We start from the raw sequence: 24,997 nt of genomic DNA, 5'->3' as shown, positions 1-24,997 counted from the left end.
TCGGGCGAAGAGACGCCTGCAGACGCGGGAGGGAGAAAGCTCAACGGCCCAAGAAAAGAGCAAGTGGGCAGGCAGCGGCGGGGCAGAACCGAACTGTATGCAGGGTCTTTAGGGGCCGGTCCTGGTCGGCGCCGCTCACCTCGAGGCCATGGTGCAGGCGGTGCTCTGGGCGATACCCAGGTGAGGGCAGCGGCTCCGCCCGGGTATTCCACCACCGAAAACTGGGTAGATGCGGTGTGGGGAAGAAAGGATGCTGCCCGCACTGCTCCCTGGTAGCACCCTGAGCGGCCGCAGTTGCGGCAGCAGTAGCAGCAGAAAGCACAACGCGGGCCGAGGAGGCGGCTCGAGCTGCTGGTAAAGTCGCCCAACAGCTGTTTCTCTGTAGCATGCGAGTTGACAAAACAACCAAAGAACAGGGCTCCCCATTACAATCTCTGTCGAGCTCTTTTTCCTTGCCATTGGGAGCTGATTTATGCGGAAACATGCCTTGCACTTGTACCTGGAGGAATTGGAGACAGTGGATTCGACCTTTAGCGGTTGTCATCTACCTGGTGTCCATAGTGGTTGCGGTTCCCCTATGCGTGTGGGAATTACAGAAGCTGGAGGTAAGAGGGTGTTTCACCATTGGCCTCTACCCTTTCTTCTACCGTCCTGCTCGTCTAAGGTTGCCCATTTTTACCCTAGATGCCCCAAACTTGATATCCTGAAAATCAGGGCATGTAAATGAGCCCAGTCTTAGTTCATAAACCTGTCTGGTTTCTTGTTCACTGGTTTTCAAAGCGTGCTGCAGGTGGAAGGAGGGCCAAGTCGAGAAAATAGAATATATTAAGATTGCTGCTTAGAAGAGCACTCTTTTGCAAGTATCCCATCAATTCCCTGAAAGTACGATAATTTTATTGCTGAAATCTGATCTGTTCAGATACTGGACTACCTTGAAAACCATGTATTGAATTTTATTAGCATTTAACTAGCTTCCTGAATTAAAGGGTTCTAGTTGGTTTAACTTTGTTGTTTGTTTTTACTTAGAAATTAGCTCTTAACCAATAAAGATTTTGCAAAAGTCCCTTGTATATTTTTTGATGTCATATTCTTATTATGACATCAGTAAAGTACTACAAACTGGAAAACCCCAAGGCAAATACTCAACTAAGATAGGTACTTTATAAAAATTGTATAATGAATTTTAAATTCTAAGTTAATAAAAACCAGCAAGTACTTTTATTTAGCAACACCTATTTTATAAGAGCAATGGTGAGACAACAGCTAGTTTAGGCTTTTTGTTATGGAAATGTTTTTACATAATTAAACAAAAATGCATTTTAATATGCATTTGTTTCCTGTATGTTCACTAAGTTATATTTTGTTGACTTTCCCATATTGGCATAGCCCATGTAGTTATTTTTAATGTTCATATAATATTCCACTACGTTAAATATTTCCTCTTTGTTAGATATTTAGGTTTCTCATGATTTATCAACCAGAATTCAAGTACAGACATTTTATTACAAATAAGTATTTCTTTGAAGTATTTTTTTGGAGTGTGGTGTAGGAACTACTTTTAAGGCTAATAATATGTGTAGTATCAACCTACTTTAAGACTTCTCTTAGTTGTTGGTTAACTATAGTTTTTAAGTGCCAACTTTTAAGGAAAAATTTAATCTGCAATCTCTACTGCAAACACCCTGAACCAAATTCTCTTCATGTCTTGCCTGAACTATTCTCAATTCACCAGCCAGAGTATCGAATTAAAACAAGTCCTATTCTTCTCAAAGTTTTCCAGTCACTCCGAGTCCAGATTAAAAGCTAATATCCCTCACTCTGGCCATTACAGCCCAACATAATCTGACACTACCCCACCCAATCCCCCTCTGACTTTCTCTTCTCAATTCCTTGCTTCTACCACGGGGACTTTGCTCTAACATGTGGGAGTATGTTATCGCCTTAGGACCTTTACATTAAATGCTCCCCCTTTATGGCATTCTCTTCCCCTAGATGGTATTCTCATTCCTTTATGTCCTTCAGGTCTTTTACTTGAATGTCACCTTGCTACCCTGTTTAAAAATTGCAAGGTTTCCTTCATCCCAGTGATAAATCAGGCTTGTGTTCTATATGGTGAGAGATAGAAATCTAGCACTCACCTTCATGGAACTTAGTGGTAGAGATCAGTACAACCAAAAAAAAAAAAAAAAAAAAGGCTATGGAAAAAACTAAAAAAAGATCTAATAAATGAACCAACAGGCATCTTGAAAAGACCACTACCAGCTATAGAAAAGTGGAAGTGAAGGAAAGTTAGAAAGCTGTTTATGGTAGTTACGAGGTCATGGGTGCCTGAGTTACAATGACTGTGGCCCAAATCAGAATAGCAGAAATAGAGATGAAAAACTGACTTTTAAGTATCCTTGGCAGTGAAGAAACAAAACTGTAAAAATGAGATGTGTAAACTGTTTGCATGTTTAGGGACAGGTTTATATGAAAAACATTTGTCTTTTAAACACTAGAATCAATGCTCACACTGAGAAGTCAGTGGGAACTGAGATTGTAGAAAACAAGAAGTTTGTAAGAGCCCATCCCATGCCCATGGTGGGGCATGTACTCATTTATTGGAATGGCAAGATGACCATATGCCCTCCTTAAATTATTTCTATCTCTTACTTGTCTGAGCATGTGTAATGGAAGGTAAGTAAGTGAAATGCACACATAATGTCACACTACTCACTCTGCAGTCATTTTACCCTGCCTTATGTGCACTTATGCCCCGAGTAGCTACTCTTTCTGTAAGTTCTCCTCTCTTCCCCTCAGGAAGATTGGGACCACAGAGCACACTCTTATTGCACTCTGAACCAAATGTTTTCAGTTGGTTCAGGTTCAGTTAACCCACTCCTGGATGCCTGTCTTTAATGGTTTTTTCTACTTCAAGTTACCTTAGGGGGGAAAAATTGTGCTACTTATCTCCGCCTTGTCTTGTGAACCAAAACAACCCTGCTTATGGCTGATAAGTTTAATAATGTTAAACGATAGCCTCATATCAGTGTGTCTCAAGTGTGAATAATTTATTTAGAAATAAATGTCAATTAAAATAAAGGTAATAATGATTTCTACAAATACCTAATGTTTACTTATTTTATTACTTAAATATGTGGATACCCAAAATAGCTTTAATTTCTTATGCATATAGCTTTTTAGGTACCTCAGAAATTAAAACAGCTATAAAACCAATGATTCAAATTAATGGCATTAATGTGGACAGATGATGGTTTTAAGAAACTACCCCTTGCAATGTAAAAATGGTACTAACTCTATGATGCAAGGTATTTTTTAATTTGGTATCTATACTGAAATGACTCAGTTCTCTAGTCACTTGTTTTATGATCATTTGAAAAGAACTTTCTTTTTTAGAGCACACTGAGGATGCTTGGCCTTTATTAGTCACAAGCACATCATTTTTCTCTTAGGTCTACCACCAAGTTGGCACTAAGGCGATTATAAAAACAAATGTGGGCATTAAAATTACTTGGCAATACTATTCTTCATTATCACCTTATAATTGAGAAGATCTAGAATATGCTATTATTAGTATTATTACTATTTTAGGTCATCATTAAAATGGATACAGATCTTCCTTGGTTTACAGTGGGATCACATCCTGATAAACCCATCATGTTAAAAATATCATAAGTAAAAATGCATTTAATGCACTTAACCTGCCAAGCATCATAGGGACATAGTCTAGCCTACATTAAACTTGCTCATAACATTTACATTAGCTTATAGAGGCAAAATCCTCTAACAGCATATTTTATAGTAAAGTGTTGAATATCTCATGTAATTGGATACTGTAGTAAAAGTGAAAAACAATAGCTATATGGGTGCAGAAGGGTCTCAACTATGATGTTTAAAAAAAAAATTTTTTTTTAATGTTTTATTTATTTCTGAGACAGAGAGAGACCGAGCATGAGCAGGGGAGGGGCAGAGAGAGGGGGAGACACAGAATCCGAAACAGGCTCCAGGCTCTGAGCCATCAGCACAGAGCCCGACGCGGGGCTCGAACTCACGGACCGTGAGATCATGACCCGAGCCAAAGTCGGACGCTCAACCGACTGAACCACCCAGGCACCCCTCAACTATGATGTTTTAACTTTTGACTTTACAATGGTGTACATTCAGTACATTCAGTAGAGACTGTACTTCAGATTTTGAATTGTGATCTTTTCCTGGATTAGTTCTGTGTAGTATAATGTTCTTCTCATGACGCTGGGCAGGGGCAGCACGCCATAGTTTTCAGTCAACCATGCAACCATGAGGGTAAACATCTGATACATTTAAAGCCATTATGTACCCATACAGCCATTCTGTTTTTCACTTTCAGTATAGCATTCATTAAATTACATGAGCTATGAGATATCCAACACTTTATTATAAGTAAGCTGTATGTTAGATGATTTTTCCCAACTGTAGACCAATATAAATATTCTGAGTATGTTTAAGGTAGGCTAGACTAAGCTATGATGTTTGGCAGGTTAAGTGCATTAAATGCAGTTTCGGACTTAGGGTATTTTCAACTATGATAGGTTTATCAGAATGTAACCCCATCACAAGTTGAAGCTGTATCAGTTGTTTACCCTCATGATTGTGTGGTTGACCTGGAGCTATAGCTCCCTGCCCCTGCCCAGCATCAGAATAGTATCATATCACACAGCGAAAAACTCAGGAAAAAATAAAAATTCAAAGTATAGTCTCCACTTAGCGCATATCACTTTTGTACCAATGTAAAGTCAAAAAATTGAAAGTTGAACTGTGTAAGTCTGGGACCATCTATACTCAATTTTAAATGAAATTGAACAGGGGTGCCTGGGTGGCTAAGTCGTTTGAGCATCCACCTCTTGATTTCAGCTCAGGTCATGATCCCATGGTTCGTGGGATCTAGTCCTGGGTTCAGCTCTGCACTGACAGTGTGGAGCCTGCTTGGGATTCTCTCTCTCCCCCTCTCTGTGTCCTTCCCCCACTCATGTCTGCTTGTGCACACTCAAAATAAATAAATAAACGTTTAAAAAAATAAATGAAACTGAACCAAGCAAAAATCCCTGAAAAATGATTATAAAGACATTCCTTTTAGGATCTTCTTCTGCACGTACTCACTTTTCACTTAACTATTTTGATTAATATCCAGAGTTTAAGACTTTTTGTATAGTTGACCCTTGAACAGCATGGGTATGAACTGCAGGTCCACATATACACAGTTTTGCCGATAAATACAGTGTAAATGTATTTTTTCTTAAGATTTTTAATAGCATTTTCTCTAGCTTACTTTATTATAAGAATACAGCATATAGTACATGTAACATACAAAATATGTGTTAATGGACTATTTGTGTTACCAGTAAGGTCAACATTAGGCTATTAGTGGTTAAGTTTGGGGGAAGTCAAAAATTATATATGGGTTTTTGACATTTGTTCTCTATACTTTTGTTTTCTACTTCTTTAATCTTTGACCCCTGTTGAAAAAAAATCTTGTTCAAAACAGTAAAACTAGAAGTTGTAGACTTCAGCTCTATTTTAATTAGCTGTTCAAATCCCAAAAGTACCAAAATTAAATGCCCACCTTTTTTCCTTTAAAACATTAGCATTAATATACCCCTGCCTTGATGAGTGAATTCACAAGTTAATATAAAATTCATTCTCTAGGGCCCCACGGACAGAACAGAGGTTCAATTTTTTTTTTTTTTTTTTTTGGCAGAAAGTAAGTGAATTACTTCAACTCTACCTTAAGATGAGATAGTTGAAAGTGTATTTTTAGAAATTGAGTTTTTATAGGATAAAATATTGATCAGATACCTAAAAAAAGAAATTAGAGCTTTTTAAAATGTAGTATCCTGAGTTGATATTGTTATATGTAAGAGGGGTAGCATGTATTAACACTGTTTGCTTGGACAGTGGTTGTGGCAATACTTACCAAATGGGAGGGTTAAAAGACATAATGTATACAAAAAAAAAAAAAAACTTAGCAAAGTATTAGGCAATACTCAGTAACATGTTGTGTAACAGTAAAATTCACAGAAAATGCAGGTAGAATTTTTACTTTCCAAACATAAAAGCAAAGGAATAGACCATAAAAAGATTTTTAGAACTTGTGGAAAATTTTTAAAACTTCTGTACATCCCCAAGCACAATAATCAAATATAGAAGACAAATAACAAGCTAAGGGAAAATGATCTGATGTTAATATTCTTAATGTATACAGCGTTGTTACAGAGGCCTTACAAGGAAAAATACTCAATGCCATAAGGAAAAATCATCCTCCTCCCTCCATAAAAGCACAGATAGACTAGGGTGTTTTTTTGGTTTTTGGGGTTTTTTTGTTTTTTAGGTTTATTCATTTTAGAGAGAGAGAATGGATCTCAAGCAGGATCCACACTGTCAGCACGGAGCTCGATGTGGGGCTTGAACCCATGAACTGTGATGTCATGACCTGAGCCAAAATCAAGAGTCTGGTGCTTATCCGGCTGAGCACCCAGGCGCCCCTAGGCTGTTTTTTGAAGAAGAAGAAAACAAGCAACTAGTTATTTGGAAAATGTTGGGCCTCATTAGTAATTACATAAATCTAAATTTTAGAAATAAAAAATATTTTATTTAGGTCTTTCATTTTAATATCAGAGGATTTATTTTATTTATTTATTTTTTTCAAAGTTTATTTTATTTTTGGGACAGAGAGAGACAGAGCATGAACGGGGGAGGGGCAGAGAGAGAGGGAGGCACAGAATCGGAAACAGGCTCCAGGCTCTGAGCCATCAGCCCAGAGCCTGACGTGGGGCTCGAACTCCCGGACCGCGAGATCGTGACCTGGCTGAAGTCGGACGCTTAACCGACTGCGCCACCCAGGCGCCCCCAAAGGATTTATTTTAAATATGTTCTTTTATTTTAGGTTGGAATACACACAAAGGCTTGGTTTATTGCTGGAATTTTTTTGCTGTTGACTATACCTATATCACTCTGGGTGATATTACAACATTTAGTGCATTATACACAACCTGAATTACAGAAACCAATAATAAGGTAAACCTTAACATATTGTGATTCTTTTACTGTTGTGTTTGCTTGTTTCATAAATATGATGTAAAAGGTTTTTAATTTATGCTTTGCTTTCCAAATAGGATTCTTTGGATGGTACCCATATACAGTTTAGATAGTGTAAGTATGTTTCATTTTATCTCATTAGTTAAGAACTTGTTTGATGATACAACAATATTTACAGAATGCTTAAGGTAATGAAAGTTTATTATTTGACAGTAGGGGTTAGATTAATAAGAAAAGTGAAAAGATTCACTTGTTTTTAATGTTAATAAAAAAGATGAAGTATGACAGTAGAAAAGACGGGTGTTTAAAAAAAAAATCTATAGCTGTTTTCTTTGCTGTATCTTTTAAAATTTCCGATTATGTGTTCTTAGTCCTTTAAAGAATGTAATACTTAAAATTACATTACATCCTTTTTATTTACTAAATTTTTATTTGGGGGGGGGACAAAAAAAAACCCTTCCCCAGTGGATTCTGGGGAACAACATGCAGTTGTCACAGATGACTGCTTTAATTTAATTAAATATAAAGGAAATGTCTTTAATTGCATTTTCGGTGATCATCTCAAGAAAAATTGCATGTTATATTAAAGAACCCGATGACAAAACAATTTAGCTTCTTTCTTCATATTCACTATTTACATGAATGTTTTTGTTTACCAGTATCCAATATTGTTTATTGCTTTTAAAAATTCATTTCACAGATTGTAGCCCTCATAAATTTTAGAAAGTTAGATGGAAATATGTGACAAGACATCTCAAGTTTAAAAATTAGCATTGTGAATACTATGAATTGGAATGGCAATTCATTTTATCTTAGCTCCAACTATTTTTAACCTCTCTGCTTTTTCATAGTGGATAGCTTTGAAATATCCCAGCATTGCAATATATGTGGATACCTGCAGAGAATGTTATGAAGCTTATGTCATTTACAACTTTATGGGATTCCTTACCAATTATCTAACTAACCGGTATCCAAATCTGGTATTAATTCTTGAAGCCAAAGATCAGCAGAAACATTTCCCTCCTTTGTGTTGTTGTCCACCATGGACTATGGGAGAGTAAGTATGTTTGGTTTTAGTCTTTTTATGTATTTAAACAGAATTTTTAAGCATCAGTCAGTTCTCTGCAAAGTGTGTTAAGTACTATGAGCAGGACAAAAAGTTAAGAAGAGTTCCTACCCTCAAGTAGTTCATAATCAAGTTTAAAGAATAATAAAACACATATTTATAATCCACACATACAAATTACTCTCATACATTATTCATCCTAAATAGCAAACTTAAAACATTGCAGGGGAAAAAAACCTTAGAAATCATTTAATCAACATCCTTTTACAATTGGAACCCAGGATCTACAGAGATTTACTTCCTTGAGATTACATAGATAGTTAATGGCAAAATCAGGTATAAGACCCAAGGAGAAGGTAGTCTCGGTGGGGAAACAGTATATGATATGAGATAGGAGCAACAAATAGTATTTATTCTAGTACTAAATAATGGGTTAATTGGCCTTATTATATATCCATAGAGGACAGTAAAGGAAAATAAAGCCTGAAAAATTCAGTTGAAGCGAAGATTGCATTTTTTACGTGAATGAGCCATTTGATATTTTTCAACAAGGAAACATTTGACAATACCATTTTAGAAAGATAAATTTTGCAATACTATTCAGGATATATTAGAGGGAGGAAGATTCCAGAGATGGGGAAATAAATTAGAAGGTTATTACAGTGGGCCATTTGTGAGATAAGCTGAAAAGGAGGAATGAAATTGGAATAGAAAGGAAAGAGACTGAAACTGAAGGACTGGTAGGAGTTGATCACTGATAATGGAGAATAAGGTGAAAGTTGAAAGTCAAGGTAACTGGAAAGATTTGGAGTTATAGTAATCAATGTCGATATACAACCTAGGGGTACCTACATTGCCTCCCATGAGATACAGAACCATTTGTACAACATTGGGACTAAATAGGTCTCTAGTTTACACATTTGAAATAACAGGGAGCTACCTAGCTATTTTAAGTAATAAGCTCCTAATGTGTTCATTAACACACTCGATATGTATTGAGCACCTAGTGTGTGCCAGTATATGGATATATCTTAATGCACATAACAGATGTAGAACTTGTGGAACCAACATTTTGGCTCAGAGGTTTGGAATTAAATGAAGACACAAATAATAGAGTTACTTATATCAAGAAATGCTTTGAAGGGAAAAGAACAATAGTGTATGAAAGAGGATAGTAAGGGAGAAGTATTATAATTTGGGGATCAGGGGAGAGATACTGTGCTTAGCAACAAATACAACACAGAGATTTATAGCTAATGAGCAGATTGAGGTGGTCACTGGATGGAAAATTACTAAGAGGAGACATCAAGAGTAGGGGTTCTCTCTCAATAGACATAATCGAATTCTTACTAAGGGCAGGCCAAGCACTTACACATCAAGAATGGGAGATGAGGAGCTTGATTAAATATCAAAGGTAATCAGATACCAAGGGTAGGATGACTTAGCAGTATTTTTTGCTGAGACTGACTTAGATCAAGGCCAAGGCCTGAGAATGATACCTAGTTGAAAAGAGAGCTCAGAGGAGTCCTGTTAAAGTTCATTCAAGGAGAGAGTCGTTGTCAAATGAGAAGCCATTATAGGATGTTAAATAGAGGCCCTGGTATGCCAATTTCATTTTCAAAGATTACTGCTCTTGGTAGAGCACGTGGGCAAGGATGGAAGAGATCGCAGTGGTCCAGTAAATATGATGATGATAGTTCAGCTTTGATCAGGACTCTCCTCCTAATACTGCAGAACCTAAAATGAGGCTCTAGCTGTATCATCACAATTAGCTAGTTGTCAACTAAAACCCCAAACCTTTTTCAGACCATGCTACTGGCCAAAATTCCCCTGTGTTGTGTTTGTGTAATTGATATGTTCCTAATCACACAGTTAACATTTATTCTTGTTAAATCTCTTCATGTTGGTTTCATTTTTTTTCTGATACCCTTGAATTCTGACAACTGCTTCCTGAATAATGTCAGCAATGCATCCATAGTTCAGGTATTCTTTTCTTTCAGAGGATATTCAGTATTTACCAAGTCATACAGTTTGGAGGTATGGTTTTAGTAATAGTAAAACGTCTGCTGTGTATAACCACATTGTAGGTTACCAGTCTCCCTGTAGTAGATAACTAGTGTTACAAATCTGATCATTAATCAGGCTATTGCTGTTTAGGATAATTCAGTATAATGCATTTGTTATAAAATGTAAATACAATGGCAAGTTTGCAGTTGTTAATTGATAAAAACTAAGTCTGCTTTTTATACTCTGTTTGCTGTAACATAAACAGCACAATGAGTTTTCTTTTAATGAACATTAAATTTTGTGTATATTCATGAGAGGAGGGAAAATAGATTACCTAATTGTTGCAGGGAGTATGGCCAGAGTCGCAAAAGATGAGCCCACAAACAAAATGCAGTTAAGTGAAGGTCCTGACTCCAAAATGAAGCTTCTTTTTATTAGGATAATTGCTAAAGACTACATACATAAAGTCAGCTAAGCAAGTGTGTTAATCAATCTAATGGTTTAGCTTTTCAAGGTTGAATTTCGAGTTAATTGGTTTCTATAGCACTAGGAAGGGTCAGGTGTGAAGGAGGATCCGGCCCTGGACAATGTTAATGGCTCTAGTGTTCAGCTGTGTAAACGTGTCCTAAGGCCTTGCACCTTCTCCAGCCCTTCCCTTTTGAAGTCTTTTCCTTTGATGCTTCTCCTGCATCTCCCACATCTAATGATTTAGTACACTTATGAAACAAATGTTTTCATGAAATGGTACTAATCCGTATTACATATTCTTTTCCTCTTGTTTAAGATTGCTCTAAGGTATATACCTTGTAGTGGAGTGCTAGGTCTTTAGATTTTGCTCAGCATTGTTAGCAGTAAATTTCCTTTTTTTTTTTTTTTTTTAAGTATTTATTTTGAGAGAGACTGCGGGAGAGAGACAGAAAGAGAGGGAGAGAGAATCTTAAGCAGGCTCATACTGTGTGCTCAGAGCCTGACTTGGGGCTCGAACTCATGAACCGCAAGATCATGCCTGAGCCAAAATCAAGAGTCCAACGCTTAACCGACTGAGCCACCCAGGTGCCCCAATGGTAAATTGGTTTCTGAAGTGGCAGTACCATATTAGTCTCCCACTGACAGTATAAAACACTTCTAGGGGCTCTGGGTGGCTCAGTAGTTAAGGGTCTGACTTTGGCTCAGGTCATGATCTTGGGGTTTGTGAGTTAGAGCCCTGCGTCAGGCTCTCTGCTGTCAGCACAGAGCCCGCTTTGGGTTCTCTGTCTCCCTCTATCTGCCCTTTCCCCACTCACGTGCTCTCTCTCTCTCTCTCTCTCAGAAATAAACATTTAAAAAAAACTCTTTAAAAACACACTTCTAATTGAACCACATCCTCACCTACATTTGGAATTACGTAGACTTCTTTATGTTTGCATATCAAGAGGGTGTAAAGTGGTATATTGCTGTGGTCTTAATTTGGATTTCCCTGATTAGTAATGAAGTTGAGCAACTTTTCATGTATTTATTAACCATTTATGTTTTCCTTTTCTGAGGAATGCTTGTTTTCTGTTTCTCATTTTTTTAATGGGTTGTCTGTCTTGTGGCTTCATAGGGGATCTTTATATATTTAGATATTAATTCTTTGTTTAGTGTGTATTGAAAATATCTTTTCCAGTTTTGGGCATATTTGTCACCTTTATTAAATCTTCTGATAAATGGAAGTTTTGGATCTTAATATAGTTGAATTTATCTTATAGTCAGTACTTTTTGTGTCTCATTCAAAATATCTCTAATTACAGCATTATAAAAACATTGTCCTGTGCTTTTCTTCTAAACATTTCAAAATTTTCCTGTTAAGACATAGAAACACTTAATGTTTTGTGTGTATGTTGTGTGAGGTAGGAATGCAGTTTCATTTTATTCCATTGACTAATTTCCCTAGCATCATTCTCTCCTTTCTACCTCACTTACCTCTCTGGCCATCTCTGTCATGTGTGAAGTTTCCATGTGTATGGGTCTGTTTGTGGCTTTTTGATTTTGTTTTTTGGGGTTTGTTTTGTTTTTGTTTTTGTTTTTTCCTGTTTTATTGGTTAACTTTTCTATCCCTGGACCAATTCCATACATTAAGCACTACAGGTTATTAATAAGCCTTAAAATGAGGGACAAGTGCTCTGACCCTATTATCTTGCTATTTTTGATTCTTTGCTCTTACATATAAAATGTAGAAACAAGTTTGTCAAGTTGCTTGAAAAACCTCTTGGGTTTTTTTTATTGTAATTAATCTTTATTGACATCTTTATGATTTTTTTAGTATTACCTATGAATATGGTCTAGGTTTCTGCATATTTAATAGCTCTTCATTTGTCTTCCAAAAGTACGTTTTTCTCATAGAAGTCTTGTACATCTTTGTTGACTTCATAAATGTATTTTTTTGCTATTATAAGTGGAATCTATCTTAAAAATCATTTTAACTGCTTCTAGTGTGTATAAAAGCACATTGGGTTTGCATATTAGCCTTATATCCAAAAATCTTGTTACATTTTCTTAGTCTGTAGACTTTTTAAGTTCCCTGTGAAGATGTCCTCTTCAATTAAAGGATTTCTTTGATTTTCAGTCTTTATACTATAAATTACTCTTCTTACCATGCTGGTATCTCAAGATACTCTTGCATTATTCCTGATCTTGAAGGGAATTCTTATAAAATATAATTGAATTTTATGTTTTTAAAGGTGTTTTATAGGCATTCTTTATCAGATAAAATAAGCTTTTTTACCCATAGCTTGTTGAATTTTTAATCATGAATAAATGATTAAATTTCATCAAATGCTTATGCTGTATCTATTGAGATGGTTGGTTTTTGCCTTAACCTGTTAATTTAGTGAGTTAGATTGATAACTTTTCTAATGTTAAAACTTCATTGCATTCTGAGAAGTGATTAAGATGTATTATCTGTTTTTCTACATCATGAGATTTGATTTGCTAATACTTTGTTTAGAATTTTTACATCTATATTCATGAGTAAGTTTAGACTATAAGTTTTTTTTTTTTACACTGTTTCTGTCTGGTTTTCATATCCAAGTTATACTGCCTGAATAGGTATTGCCTTTTACTTGTGTATCACAGGAAGAGACTATATACTATAGCTTGAAAGATTAGACCTGGACTTTGTGGGAGGACAGTTACAGAACTATTTAGGCTTCCTGTTGTTTCTGAAATCATTTTTTAATATAATTTTAGGAATTAGGCAGAATAAACAGTTTTTAAATGTACAGGCATACATTAGTTTATATCTTCTCAATCTCTTCTGGATCTGTTGTTACGATTCCTTTTCCATTTCTGATGTTAAATTTAATATCTTTATTTTTCCTTTGAACAATCTTGCCAAAAGTTTGCCTATATCTACTAATCTTTTCAAGAAGTGACTTTTGGCTCTGTAATATACTGGTTTTCTCTTTGATTAATTTCTGCTCTGTTTTTACTTCCTACTTCCCATTTGTTTTGGTTTACTATCTTTTCCTAATATGTTAGAGTCTTAGCTCACTGATTTACACAGCCTTTCTTCTTTTTTTACTACTGCTTTGAAACTGTACATTTCCCTCCAAGTTTTACATTCACTGAATCCCAGGTTTTGTTGTTTTATTTTTTATTTTTTTTAATTGGCATATAATTGACATACATTATGTTAGTTTCAAGTGTACAACCTAATTATTCGGTATTTCTATATATTGCAAAATGATCACTACAATATATCTAGTTAATATCCATCACCACACAAATCCCAAACTTTATATTTTTATTGTCATCCCATTTAATGTTTTTAAATTCCTATTGGGATTTCTTCTTTACTGTAATTATTCTGGAGTATTTTTAGATTTCCAAACAGGACTTTTTGGGGAGGGTTTTGGATTTCATTTTATTTATTTGCATTGCAGTCAGAGAATAGACTCTCTGAGACAGTCTTTGGAATTGGTTAAGATTTGTTTCATGCCCTTTAGTACATGATCAGTTTTTATAAAGGTTCCCTGTGTGCTTGAAGAGAATGTGTATTCTATATTAATGAGTGGCTTTGCTATATATTCATGTCCATTGGGTCAATCTGTTATTCAACTTTTCTATATTTCTGTTGATTTTGACTACTTGTCTGTCATTTACTGAAAGAGATTGTTTAAATTCTGCCACTAATTATTTGTCACTTTCTTCCTGTACTTTGGTCATCTGGTTTATATATTTTGATGCTTTTTCTACTCCAACTAATCTTTTATTATCTTAAAGCTGTTTTATCTGATATTACCAGGTATCCCATCTTTCCTTTGTTTAGTATTTGCCTGGCTTATCTTTTGCTGTCTTTTACTTTCATCCTTTCCATCTCCTTATGTTTTAGATGTATCATTTTTTTTAAGTTTAGTATTTTTTTTAATTCTTTTTTTTTTAATGTTTATTTATTTTTGACAGAGAAACAGAGCATGAGTGGGGGAGGGGCAGAGAGAGAGGGGGAGACAGAATCCGAAGCAGGCTCCGGGCTCTGAGCTGTCAGCACAGAGCCCGACCTGGGGCTCAAACTCATAGACCATGAGATCATGACCTGAGCCGAAGTCGGACGTTTAACCAACTGAGCCACCCAGGCGCCCCAGTATTTTTTTAAATTCTAATCTAATAATAGGCTATTTACATTTTTGTGGTTATTGATATATTCATTAAAATCTTGCCGTCTGTTTATTTCCTCTTTGTCTTACTTTCTTCTTTCATTGATTGCATTTTTTTGAGTAAGCCTTTATTGTAAAATAATTTTCAATTTATAGAAAAGTTGCAAAAGACAAGACAGATTTCTAATACGCCCTTTACCCAGCTTCCCCTAATGTTACATAACACCTTATGTAATCGTGGTATATTCGTCAAAACCAAGAAATAACATTGGTATAATACTATTAACTGCAGACTCTTCAGATTTCTCAAGTTTTTCCACTAATGCCCTTTCTCTGTTCCAGGATCCAATTCAAGAATCCACGTTTTAATAAAGATTTTAATAAATAATTTTAAGGTTTTCCAAACATTAAAGGAATACAAACAAATATAAACAAATCTGTTTTATAATACCCACATTTAACAAATACTAATATATTGTAGGCTCATCATTCTTTATTTGTGATTATAAAATATTTTTTAAAACCCTTGAAAACCAAAAGCTTTTTCACATGTTATATGGTGGCAAAACAGTGTATCATCTTTAACTAATTTTAACGTGACTACTTTTAAGTCTTTTATAGATTTAACTACAAGTGTTAGAAGGTCCTCACTCCTTGTATCTCAGAGCAATTCGGGATCCATTACTTCTTTCTGAAGTATGACCTTTAAAAATTCCTTTAGTGTCAATGTATCAGTGGTAATTTTTCTCAGATGTACTTATCCAAAAGGTTTGCCTTCATTCTTAAAAGACAGTTTTGCTGGATGTATAATTCTGTGTTGACAGGAATTTTCTCCAAGCCTTTTGAAGATTTTATTCTACCTGATTCTGGCTTCCATTGTTACTATTAAGCCTCTCCTGTCAACCTAATTGTTATTCCATTATAGATGACCTAGCTCCAACTGCATTTAAGACCCTGTCTTTGATGTTTTGCAGATTCACTATGAAGTATCTAGGTTGTTTCTGTTTTTAGTCCTCCTTAATTTACAGAGTGCCTCAACCTACAGATTCATATCTTTCATCAGTTCTGAAACGTTCCTAGCAATAACTTCTTGTGATTTTATCTTTACTCTGTCTTAACTATGAATATATGTCAGACTTTCTGATTCTATTCAGTTCTTTGTAACTCTCTTTCACATTTGTTTCTTTGTCTCAGCCTTTGCTACGTTCTAGGCAGCTTCTTCAAATTCATCTTCAGTTCATTTATTCTCTGCAGCTTTCAAAGTTATCTAATTGGCTAGTCCATTTGTAAAGAGTATGGGACAGGAAGAACAGCATGTACAGCCAAGGCATTCTCTCAAGAGGTCTTGAAACAAGCCCAAGTGCACTCCCTAGGACCCCTCAGGGAGGCACACTTAGCTGTAAGTGGGAGTGAACCACCTTAGCACAGAGAAGTCTCTCAGCACATAGAACCCCAACAGTTTATTCAGTCCTGATACAACACCTCAAGACCTATATGCCGAATCTTCTCAGTCTTGATGCAATTCTTAAATTAGGGGATTCATAATACATTACATTGATAATCAGTTCTCCTGATAGTAGTGCTAAATAAAGCATTTGCCCTCAGAGCAACTTGGTTTTTTGTTTTTGTTTTTGTTTCGTTTTTAAGTTTATTTTGAGGGAGAAAGAGAGCACAAGCAGGGAGAAGGCAGAGAGAGAGGGAGACTGAGAATCCCAAACAGGCTCTAAGCCCAGTGCAAGGCTTGATCTTGTGAACCAAGATCATGACCTGAGCCCTTTAGCCAAGATCAAGAGTCAGACGCTCAGTGCCTGAGTCACCCAGGCACTCCAGAGCAACTTGGTCTTTTAAGAAGGCTTGCACAACACAGGTAGAGCTGTTTTTGTTTTGTTTTTGTTTTCCCCTTGTAAATTTTCCCCTACATTGAGTAATCTTACATTTATGCAGGATCTTTGTTTTGTCCTTTCATAAATCTAGTTAGTGATACTCTCTGGAATGGTATTTAAATTCCAAACTTGAAAGAAAACTGAATTCTAAATGTAAATAAGTAATACTTTTTTTTTTTTTTTTTTTTTTTTTTAGTTTAGTTTTGAGAGAGAGGGTGCAAATGAGAAAGAGGGAGAGAGGGAGAATCCCATACAGGCTCCACACTGAAAGTATGGAGCCTGAAGCAGGGCTCAAGCACCTTAAGCAGGGCTCGAACTCACGAACTGCAAATCATGACCTGAGCTGAAGTTGGATGGTTAAACTGACTGAGCCACCCAGGTGCCCGTAAATAATACTTTCTGAATACGCTTTCACATATACATGCACACAATTCATCCGTTACTGTCTTTCTTCCAGAAACATACAGGGACACGTTTTTGTTCTTTCTGTGCTGCGCTATTCAGGAATTTGAAACTGAACACAGAAAGGGGGATCTTTCAGAAGATGTAGTTGTCAAATAATTTAAAAAACAGCATTTAAACAGTTTGTTTGCTATCATCCACATTCTTCCCCAATTGCCATTTAGAATGACTAAATCAAAAGAATTAAATATAGAGGCACCTGGGTGGCTCAGTCAGTTAAGCGTACAACTCTTGGTTTCGGCTCAGGTCATGATCTTACAGTTTTGTGAGTTCGAGCCACATGTCTGGCTCTGTGCTAGCAACACGAAGCCTGCTTGGGATTCTCTCTTTTCTCTCCCTCTCTCTCTCTCGGTCTCTCTGTACCTTCCCAATTCACACTGTCTCTGTCTCACAATAAATAAACCTAAAAAAAAATTTTTTTAATAAAAGAATTAAATATAAATATGGCATCAAAGGGATTTTAGGGGCGCCTGCGTGGCGCAGTCGGTTAAGCGTCTGACTTCAGCCAGGTCACGATCTCGCGGTCCGTGAGTTCCAGCCCCACGTCAGGCTCTAGGCTGATGGCTCAGAGCCTGGAGCCTGTTTCCGATTCTGTGTCTCCCTCTCTCTGCCCCTCCCCCGTTCATGCTCTGTCTCTCTCTGTCCCAAAAATAAATAAACGTTGAAAAAAAAAATTAAAAAAAAAAAAGATTTTAATATAGGAGGCTTTGGAGAAAATCTGATACTATTTAAATGAGTAGTCGAAATGCTAAGTTTTTTGTTCTTTGGCAGAGTATTGCTGTTTAGGTGCAAACTGGGTGTACTGCAGTATACAGTCGTCAGACCATTTACCACCATTGTTGCTCTGTAAGTACAAAGAACTCATTATTTTTTTTTCATTCTCATGCTCTTGAGAACAATTGAGTAGACATACCAAGAACATTAATTTACTTGTTTATTATATATATATATATTCTTATAAAAAGCAACATGTATGAAAACCCTACTTTTAAAAATAAATAAGGTGACCATTTATAGGCAGAGAATCACTATGAATTCTTCTAAATAACATTCTCTAGTTCATTCTGGAAAACATTTTTAAGGTACTTTTTCCCCAAATATTAATATTCACACAGCTTTACAGAAACATCGATTACATGAAGTTAAAGTATACTACTTTAGGTTCATTATATGGTTTTGTTTTTTATATGGTTAACTTAGACTATGACTACTATATTCCAAGGATGAAATCATAATTTTCTTATTTAAGAATTCTGTCAAGGCTTAGGAGATGAGGTAAGATGGTATATCATTAAGCTATCTGGTAAAACTATTCCCTAAAAATTTAAGAACATCAGATGATTTAAAGTGAGTAGATTGCATATTTTATCTGCTAATCATAACTAATATTGTGCATATTCAGAGAAAGAGGGAAGAAAGGTGAAAGAAGCATTCAGTTCCTTATTCTACCTTTGACCTAGCAATTCTTTAGCAGTATTTACCTTAGAATTAAAACTAATTAACTTGTTTATGATGGCAGGCTTTATTTGTCTGCAGTTTAGAAACTGGGTAATCAATCACATAAGCTAATACTTAGATATGGGTATTCATAAAATTTACCTCCCAAGACAAGTTGTAGGAAAAGTTATACTTGTAGTTATAGACTTGGATTATAAGCCTATAACTATCAAGCTTTTGAAAATTAGGCAACCTAATTTTTTTTAATCTAGTAATTATCCTTTCTAGTTCAGTGCATGTATCTTATTTTGGAATTAAGATGCAGAAATAATCATTTGGTAATGTTACTAAAAAATGTTTAATTTTGAACCACTTCTATGACCAAAATCAAGTGATTATCTACAGGGTCTTTTAAATAAACTGACTTCTAAATTTAAATATTTCTGTCAATGCTATGTTTTAAAATATATATTTGATTTAATCATAGATCTTATTTTTACCATTTTAGAATCTGTGAGCTGCTTGGTATATATGATGAAGGAAACTTTAGCTTTTCAAATGCTTGGACTTACTTGGTTATAATAAACAACATGTCACAATTGGTAAGTAAATATTTTATTTATTTATTTATTTTTTTAAATTATTTTAAGTAGACTCTATATCCAGCATGGGGCCCAAACTTAAGATCCTAGGATCAAGGGTCACAAGCTCTACTGACTAAGCCAGCCAGGTATCCCAATAAATATTAACTGTATTAAATTAGTATCTGTGACTCTAAATTTTCTTAAGAAAAGTTTGAGAATGAAGTTTGTTATTTTTTAATCTTGAAATTTGATTTATAGGAAAAAACCTGAAGAAATTTTAACATGTCCTTATACATATATAAAGATATAATATCTTTGGGTTAATTATTTGGTGACTTTTACCTTGACCTGTTGATCATGTTTGTTCATTTGGTTGTGGTAGTCACTACATAGTTGTGTGGATATGTCATAAATAAAAGCACAATGCTCTCCTTAAAATATACATAACCAGGGCATACTCAATAAGAGAATATATCTAATTGGATTATGACAGTACAAGGTTTGAATAAAAATGGGAGAATAAAATACTCTTATGTATTTGGAATTAAAGGAAAATTGTGAACGCCAAGTTTTAAAAAAAATGTTCTAGAGGGGCACCTGGGTGGCTCAGTCGGTTGAGCCTCTGACTTTGGCGCAGGTCATGATCTCACTTTCCGTGAGTTTGAGCCCCACTTTGGGCTCTGTGCTGACAGCTTGGAGCCTGGAGCCTGCTTCAGATTCTCTGTCTCCCTCTCTCTGTCTCTGTCCCTCCCCTGCTCATGCTCTGTCTCTCTCTCTCTCTCTCTCTCTCTCTCAAAAATAAATAGAGGTTTAAAAAAAAAAAATTTTTAAAAAAATGTTCTAGAAACTGAAATGCTCTAAAAAAATAATTGTCCGATCCTTTCAACTTAAGAACTTGCACTTCATTTAAATCTTTAATGTTTTCAACAAAATAATAGGTAGAATGACATGCACGTGTGTTATTAGATGTTTATAATAAAAATTATATGCCTGTGGGGACATCTGGGTGGCTTGGTCGGTTAAGCATCCAACTTTGGCTCAGGTCAGGTCATGATCTCATGGTGCATGAATTCAAGCTCCACTCTGAGCTCCCCACTCTCAGCATGGAACCCACTTTGGATCCTCTGTCTCCCTCTGTCTCTGCTTCTCCCCACCTCGTGCTTTCTGTCAAAAATAAACATTTAAAAAAAATTATATGCCTGTGTATTTAAAGCTTTCCCTTATGTTCATGTTCTTTAAAACCAGTAATTCCATTACTGGGAATGTAATCCTCAAGAAGTAGTTGTAAGGGGATGCCTGGGTGGCTCAGTCAGTTAAGTATCTGTCTTGGTTTCAGTTCAGGTCATGATCTCATGGTTTGTGGGATAACCCTTCATGGGGCTCTGCAATGACAGCGTGGAGCCTGCTTGAGATTCTCACCATTTCTCTCTCTGCCCCCACTCCTGCTCATACATGCTTGCACGTGCTCTCTCTCAAAATAAACATTAAAAAAAAAAAAAATAGTTGTGTTTTTGGTTTGTTGAATATCTTTGTATATATAGACTATTTGTAATAGCAAAAGACTGGAAACCATTCAAAGCCCAGTGATAAGGACAGGTTAAATGTATGATGGTCCTTCCACTGGTCAAAATACTAGGCAGTAATTAAAAATAATCCTTATGAGGGGCCAACCTAGTTGGCTCAGTCGGAGGAACTTGGAACTCTTGATCTCAGGGTTGTGAGTTGGAGCCCCATGTTGGGTGTAGAGAGTACTTAAAATCTTTTAAAAAGTAATAATAATAATCCTTATGAAATATATGAAAAAGTAAGGTACTTTAAGTGAGGGAAAATCAGGCAACCAAATTTTATTTTCAGTTGGTGATGCCTGTTAAAAACCACCTATATGTAGAATGGAATGGTTGGACAATGGGACTATAGACAACTTTATATTTTACTTTACTGCTTTTATATTTTAAAATATTTCAAAGAAACATTTTCTATGACTGTAATGGGAAAAAATAAACTTTTAGGGAAATGTTTATTGCTATGTACACTATACTACGTTATTACAATTGATTTTTAAAAAATAGTTAATACTGTCTTGAGCGTTTATTTTTAAAAAGTAAATTCAGCCAGATTAACATACTGCCCTCAAGAAAAATTGTTGATTCCTTACTTTCATTTTTCATGGGCAAATTTTATTCAAATAGTACTTATTTACTGTGTTTTATAAATAACATATATATATATATATATAATAGAGTAAGGTAGACTAGTCAAACTTAACTTTTACAAAATTAATGATAATTTGTATATAAAAGCAATTAATAAGCAGATCGATATATTTTTATCTTGGCTGAGGGACAGCCTTTTCTTCCTTTCATGACAGTCACTTGGTCATTGTTTTCTTTATGGGTTCCAGTAAGTGAACACTTAAAGCCACTTTCAGAGAAGACATTATGCATCTCTTATTAGAAATTTCATATCATTATTTTCATCCCCAGTAAACTATAAAAGCTTGTTGTTAATCTAAAAATAACAGAATAGAAAACCTAAAAAAAATTGCCTGAACCATGACTGTGTACCAGGTTCTGGTTTATAACTAACTGTATGATTTCTGTTACCATATTTAATTATTCTTATTGAAGAAGTTTAACTGTTAATCTTGTTTCTAGTTTGCCATGTATTGTCTGCTGCTATTTTATAAAGTACTGAAGGAAGAACTGAGTCCAATTCAACCTGTCGGCAAATTTCTTTGTGTAAAGCTGGTGGTTTTTGTTTCCTTTTGGTAAGTGTTGCTTTCTCTTAAATGTTCTTAGTTTCTACAGGGTAATAATACTGTTGACTAGGGAGGATTTTCAAAATGGTCTTAATGTAGAAGATGAATTAAAATGTCTCTGCTTACCTTTTAAAAAGTTCATCCTTTTAGCGCTTCTTGGTTTTTCATAAAGAAGTAATCAGATAGTTAGCATAACATTTACAAGAAAATAATTTGAGACAATCTAAATGTCTCAACACTAGAGGAATCATTAAAATATATCATGGTCCTTTCACATAAGAGAATAGTCTGCAGTTTGGAAGATAAATATAGAATATTTAATACTGTGAGGTATAATGTTCATTAGTAAAATACATTCTTTAAAGCAGAAGACAAAACTGTTCATGGTCCCAATTTAGTGAAAGAGTGGGTGATAGGGGACCTAGAAACAAATATACTAACATACAAATATGAAAAGGGGAAAAAGAATAATCCTTGAACTCCTCTACCACCCAGAAAGAATGATTAACATTGTGGTGCACATAATGTCACATATAAAATTCCACAGAAATGGTTTCATACTATAAAAACTTGTAGAATTCAATGATACATTCAGTATATTGTGTATATAGTTCTTAGTCTATAAAGTGAGGATATAATTTTCTTGTTGTTTGGGTTTGTTTTGTTTTTTGGTTTTGCTAAGTATTCTGTTCTGTGGATGTAACTTTTTAACTAATCTCTTCTATTGACATTTAGTATGTTCCTGATTTTTTCACCATTACAAGCAATATTGAAGTAAAATTCTTATATGCAGAAATATGAAAACTCGTCTTACTATCTTATTAGCTGTCTAAATTTCACCTAGGGTTATATCCATAGATGTGCTTGAAATGTTCAGTGTGACTCCATCTTGGGAGTCTGACACCTTCTGAGTTTGTCTCTAGTTCCAGCACTTCAAACAAGATGGGTTTTAATGTTTTAAAGAATAATCTGGATAATTAAGCCAGGTGTAGATAACATTGAAGTATCTGTCCTGTATTTTATTTTAAATGTCTGATATACAAGGTGTTAGGCATTGTCTATGTATAGGAAACATTTGCTTGTACACACTTTCAAAACAAAAAGACATAGAAACCAAATACTGAAGTTACATATATTTAAAAATACATAATGAAAACTCATACAATGAAACTATACTAGAAAAATAAATTTGTAAAGCAAATAAATGTTTTTAATATAGATATATGCTATAATATAATATGCTATGAAGACAGGGTGGTGGTGGTGGTGGTGGTCCACAAGTTGTGAGGGTTAACTTTTTTAAATGGCATATTTGTAAAACAACTGCTCATTTTATGCTTGATATAGATTTGGCGTTTACCTTTTCCTAACATATAGGCAAGCAGTAGTTATTGCTTTGTTGGTTAAAGTTGGCGTTATTTCTGAAAAGCATACATGGGAATGGCAGACTGTAGAAGCTGTGGCTACAGGACTCCAGGTTAGTGCTATCTGTGAATTTAATACAATTTTACTATTTACCCATTTTACATATTATCTCTGAAACCTGACAACAAGCAGGCTGTGGGGCTACTATTCTCACTTCACAAATGAGGAAACGGGGAAGCGTAGGGAAACTAGCCATCATCACTCGTGGTAGAGCCAGGAATAGAACCTAGAATTTGTTTTTCCTTCTTTCTCTGTGCATTTGTCTTTAGTCCTTGGGCAGCGGATTGAGAATGCACTGTACTTTAAGATATACTTGATTGGGGAGCATAAAGGAGGTTTAGATTTTTGCCATTTTGCCTTTTTTTTTTTTGAGGTCAGAGACAGTTATTTTGGAAAATGAGTATATGGGGAAAAACAGATGTCAATACTTAAATACTTTTTGAAAAGAAAGATAGTGCTTTTATTTACAAAACTAGATTTAAGCTCAAAGATGGCTGATGTTTTTGTTGTTGTTGTTGTTGTTGTTGTTGTAGGACTTTATCATCTGTATTGAGATGTTCCTTGCTGCTATTGCTCATCACTACACTTTCTCATATAAACCCTATGTCCAAGAAGCAGAAGAGGGCTCATGCTTTGATTCCTTTCTTGCCATGTGGGATGTTTCAGATATTAGGGATGATATTTCTGAGCAAGTAAGGCATGTTGGTAAGTACCAGCCATTTCATTCATCCAAACAGGTTATTGGAGTTCTCATACTAGGGCAATTTTGTAGCTATTTTTAAGAGATGAAAAGACTGTTTAAAGCAGTACCAGTAAAATTGGGGGTGGGGAGGTGGAACTTATTTTTAGCATGGTAAGTTTATAGTGATAAAAAAAACTTTTGGCTAATTTGAAAACCTTTCTATTACTTTAAAGGAAGGACAGTCATGGGACATCCTAGGAAGAAGTTTTTTCCTGAGGACCAAGATCAAAATGAACATACAAGCTTGTTATCGTCATCATCACAAGATGCCATTTCTGTTGCCTCTTCTGTACCACCTTCACCCATGGGTCATTACCAAGGGTTTGGACACACTGTGACTCCCCAGACTACGCCTACTATGGCTAACATACCTGATGAAATGTATAATGACACTACAGGAGAGAAAAATGAACTTTCAGATAAATCTGTGGCCTCCTGAACAAGTGTGCAGAAGCAAACTATGCTCCTTCTACCATGTTATTTCATCACTTGGTATCCCATTGCTCAGGATTTTGTGCTTGGGACAAGCCATAAATGATGGAAAGTTTTCAACACAAAGAAGGTGAGAAAGCCAGGTACAACTACTGGATTTATATAACTGAGTTTTGTATATCACAAATAATCAGTCTAAATATCCTAGACTTAGACTTGATTTCTTAACATTAGAGTATCACATACTCAAATGGTAGAAAATGACTCTACTAAATGTTCCTGGTGTTACATTGCTTTATCAAGAGGATGGACATTAAAAAAAAAAAAAAAAAAAAAATCAATGCTTCTACCACTGCTGCATGAATAGAACGCTCTGGAATTTAGCAGAAAGTATAATTTGGAAATACAAATTAGTGGAACTTAATCATGTGCCATATATGCCTACCTAACAATTATTTCTCTATTTCTCAACTGGATGTCTTTCAATAAATAAGAATTTATCATTTATTTTCTGCAA

The 24,997-nt window shown here is 35.3% G+C and overlaps 1 protein-coding gene across 1 annotated transcript; it reads left to right on the top strand.

Moving 5' to 3' along the window:
- Window positions 1-381: 381 nt before the first annotated feature.
- Window positions 382-24,997, top strand: TMEM184C (transmembrane protein 184C). Its single transcript, XM_043567846.1, has 10 exons — window positions 382-605; window positions 6,920-7,050; window positions 7,149-7,185; window positions 7,923-8,128; window positions 17,874-17,948; window positions 19,048-19,141; window positions 21,778-21,890; window positions 23,259-23,358; window positions 23,840-24,011; window positions 24,222-24,997. Exons 1-10 carry the CDS (start codon window positions 387-389, stop codon window positions 24,485-24,487), a joined length of 1,413 nt encoding a protein of 470 aa, XP_043423781.1. The 5' UTR covers window positions 382-386; the 3' UTR covers window positions 24,488-24,997.

Source organism: Prionailurus bengalensis, chromosome B1, assembly GCF_016509475.1.
Source record: "Prionailurus bengalensis isolate Pbe53 chromosome B1, Fcat_Pben_1.1_paternal_pri, whole genome shotgun sequence".
Taxonomy (NCBI): domain Eukaryota; kingdom Metazoa; phylum Chordata; class Mammalia; order Carnivora; family Felidae; genus Prionailurus; species Prionailurus bengalensis.
The sequence above is the reverse complement of the archived record's forward strand: the minus strand, read 5'-3'. Positions and strand labels throughout refer to the sequence as shown.